Genomic DNA, 7,660 nt, shown 5'->3' on the forward strand with positions numbered 1-7,660 from the left:
AAACAAACTTCACTTGAAGATTTTAATACACAATTTGAATGTTTCAAGATTTGTCATTAAACACACACACAACTATTCTTAGAACAGTTTAATTTACATGGTCATGTTCTAGACATACCTCGTTTTTTGGTTAAGGTCCCTTCCTAGCAGCATCACCTTAAAATTCAACTGTAGCATCTATTTTATCTTAGAATTTATCTCACAAAAAAGGCATGAACAAAAGCTTACAAGTCAGTAGTGATTTTCACCCTTGATGAAACTAAAATGCATGCCTATTAATATTCCAAGATACGCTTTTGTTGCCCGTATTTTTTTTTTTTAAGCTATCCCATCAGGTATTAGGCTGCTGAAGTTCTACTAATACAAGGCAGATTATACCTAAACAATAGAAGAAGGCTCTTAAATTCTGTTGTCTGGTCACACAACCCAGCTCTCCTGTCAAGTATACGTAGTGGTAAACAGCTGTCAAGACCCTCACAAGAACAGCCTCCAAAAAAGCCAACCTAACTGCAGTGAGGAAGCAGTGCTGTTTCTTCTACACTCCATTTCCTGTTCGATGGGCTGTGAGAGGACTTGGCAAACCCTGCTGCACAGGCTGCACCCGTACACAAAATCTCAGGTTTTATCTTATTTTGGTCAAGTTTTGACAGATCTTACCTGCGCCTATCTCAAAAGGCTAATTCCCATACATCCCTAACACTCATCTAACTAAACCCTAAAAATTACCTGGGCCTATTCTTATTTAGATGAAGATGACTCTCCATGGCAACAGCAGTTAGGGAAACACACCCTCTTTAAGACTTCCTTCCAAGTTCACATAGCCTAGATAGCTAAGTAAATGTAATTTAAGTATGACAATACCAAGAACTTTGCCAGCATCTAATCTTCTAGTAATTGGATACCTAAGCAGAAGGTGCAATAGTGCCAGCAGGGGCTGAAGATGCACTTTAGTGAGGCAGTCCTTCCTGCAACAGGGTGATTCTCTGACCCCTTATCAGAGTTACCATGAACAGCATTTAAAACCTTCAGTTCCAAGTATTTCAAGTCAAACCAAATCTCTTTCTCCCTTTTAATGAAATATTACTTGTATTTAGATGTTAAAAACACAGGAGGCCCTCAGTGCTTGTCTGATGCCCTCAATTAAGTTGGGTTTCAGCTGCACCAGGCAGCCATCCTGAGAACACATTAGTAAAGTTTAAGTCACATTAAAAAAAAATCAGCTGGAGAAATATTTTCAGAATTTCTTACTCAGTCAATTCCCACCCCAGTGTGGCATCTAACCACATTAAGAAATTGGGTTTTGAAGGTTTACCTTGCTATATCTTCTGAGCTGCTACCACTCAATCCAAGTTTAACATCCATTTTGGTCTGAACTCAGAGGGAAAAGTAGAACAAGTTCAAATACAGGGTGAAATTGAACTCCCACTGTAAACAGCCTACAAGCCTCTTCTCACCTTCAGCAAACCACCTCCCACCCCACATATTCCAATGAAGCCAAGCTTCAAAGCAAGCGCTGTTGATTGAGCAACCAGTTGTGCAAGAAAACAGATTCCAAGCTGAAGTTTGTGGTCAATATATCCTTGCAGTAGTGTTTCTAGTAAATGGAATGGCAATTTCCTGTTTGCTTAGTACTTTTCCCCACTCTTACGCAAAACTAGTACGTGCTTCCAGTATACTGCAACAGTGAACTTCATTTATTTTTCACTAATTTTACTGAAATAAATCCTCACAATAATTAAGCCAAGTCACTAAACTCTACTGAAGTTGTGTTTCGCAGTAACAGCTAAATTTGAGTTTCACAATGGAAGTACCAGAATGGCCACACCCTACCTTTCAGATTACATTAAAAATACCTAAAAAATACAGTTAGTTTGTCCAAAATATGTGTTTCTTCCAAAATGGCATTAGGATGTTTTAACACAAAGGATTCACAAGCAGAGCATTTTTTTTTTAAGTGTTAAAACTGAGAAACATTTGTAAGGCGCATGGTACTGTTCAGAGGGAAGTTTTTTTTTTTTTAAAAATCTTCTCTTTATTCAGGAACTGATGGGGAGACTTAAAACATTTGCACCAGTTCTTTTTTGCACATTTACGTGCAGATGAGAAGCTAGAATGGAGCTGGCAGCATGGGACAATAATTGTAAAACAACTTTTCTAAAACCAAACTTTAGACAACAGGGGAGCACTTCATAGCAACACTGCACTGCTGGAAGTGCTAGCAAAGACTTGCTGGCAGGACACAAGTCTACAAAGGGCACACATTTCTCTGACTGGAGCGAGGCTTACTTCAGCCACTTCTCATGGAAGTGTGTAAGATCCTGTAATACCACTATTTCAGAGCATTGCAGTGATTTCAGAACAGAAAGCTTTGCATCAACCTACTTCTGTAGAAGAGGAACCAGAAAAATCAGTCTCTTCATTCTTCACCCCATCACTGATCTCTACAAAAGAACAGGTATAATACTTGACTATGAGTGTTTGAACTGGAACGTATCTTATAACCAGTGACACAAACAGGAATACATGATCACTACAATAGTTTTCTACAAAGACATTACATTAACAGTAATTTGAACACTGACCTTTACAATGACATACTTCAAAAGCTCTAAGTCCAGATACATAGATATGAAAGTTTATGAAGAATTACAAAAAAAACCTTACCTTTAATGATTTAGGGCATTATCTGCATGATATGTATGTTATACTGCTACTACATGAGGGACAAGAAAACCACGTGAAAGGGAAGGCAAAAAGGCAAAGAAAACACATTCAAAGTCTGTAGCTGTATTACAGGAAAAAACACTTTTCATGAAGCCTCCATACATCCTAGATACTCAAAATTTTACAGATCTTACAGACAACCAAGCAAAAAGAGATTAATCAAATTTGGCAGCCTGTTTGTTGTCTTTGGGAAACCACCTGAAACAGTGAATATTGCACAACACGGAATTGCTAGCAATAGAAGTCAAGAATCAAAAATCTTACCTTTCACACCCCTACCATTTAATGTATGACACAAATCACTTCTTCTGTGACTTTGTTCTGTTAAGTCCTCTTCTAGTGTCTTAAGACACTGCCTTCAGAAATAAAAGCAAAGGTTTAAAATCTTTAGGGACATCAACCAAACATGAATTCTGACTCCTAGCTCTTAAAATTTAGCTCACCTGCTTTTTACCAAATGACATCATGCAGAAAAAAGGGTCAGTTAATGAGACATAGAACACATGCACAGAATAATTATTTTCTTCTAACTGAAGGCAATTCATTAGCTCCATGATACTGAACTCACTGCCTATAAAGGCGATACTGAAGTTTTTAAGCAACCACCAGTGACTGACTATATAAAGATTTAAATCACAGTTGTTTTATACAGTTATTTAACTAGAAGTATGTTGAATGTATCAATGTTATCTTATTTACTTGTAAAATATCCAGATCAATTCAAGATATTGGTAGCCTAATAACGCAGTATTTGGAAACATCCCAAGAAGCTTTTGAAATGTCTTTCCTTGAAACCTTTACCAAATTCTAAAACTAATTCTAAAATTCTAAGAATTCTGAAATTCTGAATTCGACCTTTCATTTAAATTCTAAAACTTTATGCACGCCGTTACTGCACATCTTCATATGTGGTCTATAAAAATACTTACTTGCAACACTGCACGATACGAACATTACTTCTATCCTTCTTCAATACTACTTCCTAATAATTACACAGGCAAAACTTAAAAAAACATGTAAGTCACTGTACTAAGCTTAGTATTTACATGCCTTATAGCTTTCAGTTTTCTTCTCGTAAGCTCTTCACTACTGCCATCCACCGACTCCTTCTTTCTACTCATCGTGTCCCTGATGCTAGAAGGAAAAAAAGAAATGACAACCTTACTTCAACGTGTACATTTCTTCACTTAAGCAAATATGGTACATTACATCCCTTTGTAAGGATTGAAAGGAAAATATAGTGATGCGGAATTCTTTTAACATATATTTTCCTTTAGAAATCTTGAATTTAAGAGAAAGCTGGTCTGCCTGCCTTGTGCTGCCCAGATACCCCACTCGATACACCCCAACCCTTACCAGTACCGGTTTCACGACCCCTTCTTGCTGACACAGCCCCGACACGACTGCCTGCCCTGCTGACCGTAGGGCCCCACCCGCTTTATAACGGGGACGCACCGAGGCCGCCCGACACCGACCACCAACCCTTCGCAGCGCCGAGGCAACGCTGCCACGCACTCCCCTTCGCGCGCCAAGATAGCTCCCCTCCCCGCCAATCAGCGAGCGCCCCGTCTGTCCTCCTGCCCCTTGCAGCCAATCACAGCGAGGCGGGAGGGGGAGGGCGGTGCTTGCTGCGGCCCGGGCGGGCGGGCTCCGCCGCCATGTTCTTGTGCTGAGAGGCGGCGGGGTTGTGGCGAAATGGCGTCCCAAAGGCGCTGCGGGACCGGAGACCGATTTTGAAAATGGCGTCGCCTTGGCTAGAAGCTGTTAGCTCATGCTTTGGGGTTACTTTATTCCATCTCTCTGTTTAATTCACCTATAGTAAAATACAGTTTAACACACTGATGTTCTCTCACATCTTTTAGATGCTTTCATTGCCAAATCATGAACCAAGCCAGCTTTCAAAGGGGCAGGTGTCCTAACAAGCCCTAGGTTATTCAAATCTTTGCACCATTTGCACAGTAAATCTAGGTTCTACCTTAAGGCCTTCACCTTAAAAGTGCTAAATAAGTGTTTGTTAGGTTGGGGTTTTGACTCAGATAATAAGGCAGAATTCAAAACGTCATGCAAAGGCAATTGAGAGTACGATTGAGAGTAATTACAATTGAGAATAATTCAATGAAAAAAAAAGACATGAAGAAAGGATCAGTAAAGTTCAAAATTAGCCAATCTAGCTCCTCACCTGCTTTTAGTAAAATAAAATCAGGCATACTTGAATGCTTTAGTTACTCTTGAATGTGCTCTGTGGCATGACTTGGTTGTGAAGCACAGAAATTTCTAGAAGTGATCCTTAAGCTGATTCAGCACTTTCCTCCAGAAGCCCTCTTTGTTAACCAGGCCCTGATTGAACTCAACTTTGTATGAAATTCTCTTAGAGACTTATAAAATTTTATAGCAGTGCCTTGTGTCCAGTCTGCATCTCTTTGGTGTGGTTTGGCCTACAGAAAATTTGCTTCTTGTAGATTTAGTAAGGCTGAAGGCTTCTAGGAGGCTGGGAGGGAAGTTTGTGAAAAGATCTTCAAGTCTAGGTCGTCCAAGTAGTGACTGATCCAGCAGTTTATAGTAAATTTGAACTGCAGACAGTGCATACACGAGGCTAACATTTATCACCTGCTACAAAGACACCAAAACCAGTTTATATTTCAATTTTGAATACAGATTTCCAAATACATTCCCTTTCCGGACAGCTCCAGCAACATCACAAACTGCTGCCTTGCTGTTCTACCCTGGGATTTTCTGTGTGCTCCCCCAGATCAGCTGGCCAGGGAACCTAGTTGTCCTTGCATTAACCAGTCCTGCATCTCTAACTCGGAGATGGCATCTTCTACACCTAGACTCAAAAAGTGGACTCTTTTAATGATTTCGACCCTGATTAGGTAGCCACCACCTTTTCATCCAGATTTTTCTACACTTTGTAAACAGCAGAGTGCAATATAAAAAATAAAGATGCATCACTGCAAAAACAAACCCACCTATATTACATCTAAAAGGCTGTGATGCAGAAATGGGCCCTCAGATACTGTCAGATCTGTCAAGAAAAGTATGGTGCTGCTCACTTGAAAAGGGCCTTTGCCCAGTGAGGATGCTTCCCAGGGAGGTAGATGACACCATTGAACAAATTGCCAACAGCATCCTGGCTTGCATAAGAAGCAGCGTGGCCAGCAGGTCTAAGGAGGTGATTGTCCCCCTGTACTCGGCTCTGGTGAGGCCGCACCTCGAGTACTGTGTTCACTTTTGGGCCCCTCGCTACAAGAAGGACATGGAGGTGCTCGAGAGAGTCCAGAGAAGGGCAACGAAGCTGGTGAGGGGTCTGGAGAACAAGTCTTACGAGGAGCGGCTGAGGGAGCTGGGGTTGTTCAGCCTGGAGAAGAGGAGGCTCAGGGGAGACCTCATCACTCTCTATAGGTACCTTAAAGGAGGCTGTAGAGAGGTGGGGGTTGGTCTGTTCTCCCACGTGCCTGGTGACAGGACGAGGGGGAATGGGCTAAAGTTGCGCCAGGGGAGGTTTAGGTTGGATATTAGGAAGAACTTCTTTACTGAAAGGGTTGTTAGGCATTGGAATGGGCTGCCCAGGGAGGTGGTGGAGTCACCATCCCTGGAGGTCTTTAAAAGACGTTTAGATGTAGAGCTTAGTGATATGGTTTAGTGGAGTACTTAGTGTTAGGTCGGAGGTTGGACTCAATGATCTTGAGGTCTCTTCCAACCTAGAAATCTGTGATACTGTGAAAAGGCCAGGCATACAGGCAGATGTCCGCATAGGTGCCTTGCTCAGGCCTCCTCTGTGGCCACCAGCTGCCACTTACAATGACTCCAACACCCTCTTTTGGGGATAGCCACTGATGAGGAGAGAGAGGAGAGGAGAGGAGAACAATGAAGGGAGTGAGTGAAGGAAGAGAAGGCAGCAAATCAAGAGTCTGAGAGGTTTTTTGAACAAACAAAGAAGAGCAGTGCTGAAGAAGGATGAACTATTTAGAGTAAATTGATGAAATTTTAAGTAAATTTTAGTAAAAAGTCCCCCCAGTCTTGAATTCAGATCCCATGTTGCAGGCAAATGCCTTTAAGATTGGACCAGAGAAAAATCCACAGTGGAGAGAGCCTCCAGCCCCCCTGAGAGGTGAGGTCCTCTTGTAAGACATGGAAGTCCTAACCTACAAGAAGGCTCCTATCTCACTCCACTCTCAGTGCAAGTGGGAACTCCATATGGGAAAGGTGTCAACAAGAACAGTAACCTGGGCCCCATCACCCTATTCTCTGAAACTAAGATGCCTAAAATTGTTGCCTAAAGTATGACTGAAAGACAGGATATGTCAGGATTTAGAGAGCATGGTCAACCTTAATTCAATTCATTTTGCATCTAGTCTCTAACTTGAATGAAAGACAGTTTTAAAGATGATAATATGCAATTCCTGCATTTTTGAGTAAATACAAGTCTGCTGCTTTTGCAACTTAAATGGATCTCCATTTTTGTACCTATCTTATTGCTAAGAATAAATAAAATAATGCTGATCTATCTATCAAACACCTCTATGAGGCATCAAGGAAAACGTGAACTTAGTGGAGTTTAGTGGTTTAGTGGAGGACTTGTTAGTGTTAGGGCAGAGGTTGGACCAGATGATCTTGGAGGTCTCTTCCAACCTAGACGATTCTGTGATTCTGTGAGTTTTCTTATTCCTAGTTCTGTTTTCCTTGCAGTATAAATAAGGAGGTGTGAGTGAGCAAACAACTGTATGGCTGAGGTCAACCCACCACACAGTTAAAAACCAACAGATTACCCAAGTTACCAGTGTTACACAGCATCTTATATTAAGGTAACATATCCATCTGTTTGCAGGCTGCTGCCAGGCTTTTAAGTATAGCTGAACCACAACAAAAGAAAATACCCTAGTGACAACAAAGCAATCCAACAAAACAATTCAGGTTTAAATAAAGCTGCTTAACT

At 41.2% G+C, this 7,660-nt stretch overlaps 1 protein-coding gene across 8 annotated transcripts in view; it reads right to left on the reverse strand.

The window, feature by feature from the left end:
- RNF17 (ring finger protein 17) overlaps positions 1–4,239 on the reverse strand; it is a 49,515-nt gene extending 45,276 nt beyond the window's left edge. For 5 of the 8 annotated variants that reach the window (XM_080589506.1, XM_080589502.1, XM_080589501.1 and 2 more), the window contains exons 1-5: positions 4,081–4,239; positions 3,771–3,858; positions 2,989–3,076; positions 2,383–2,441; positions 1,313–1,368 (exon numbers count right to left, since the gene is read on the reverse strand). In XM_080589506.1, coding sequence (XP_080445632.1) covers positions 1,313–1,368; positions 2,383–2,441; positions 2,989–3,076; positions 3,771–3,845 — 278 coding nt within the window. In that variant the 5' untranslated portion in view covers positions 3,846–3,858; positions 4,081–4,239. Of the gene's footprint in view, positions 1–1,312; positions 1,369–2,382; positions 2,969–2,988; positions 3,077–3,770; positions 3,859–4,080 lie in introns of those variants that run through there. The other 3 variants (XM_080589500.1, XM_080589504.1, XM_080589505.1) reach the window with 3 other exon arrangements.
- Positions 4,240–7,660: the final 3,421 nt, after the last annotated feature.

The sequence above is a fragment of the Anser brachyrhynchus genome (genome assembly GCF_964034855.1).
Source record: "Anser brachyrhynchus genome assembly, chromosome: 1".
NCBI lineage: Eukaryota > Metazoa > Chordata > Aves > Anseriformes > Anatidae > Anser > Anser brachyrhynchus.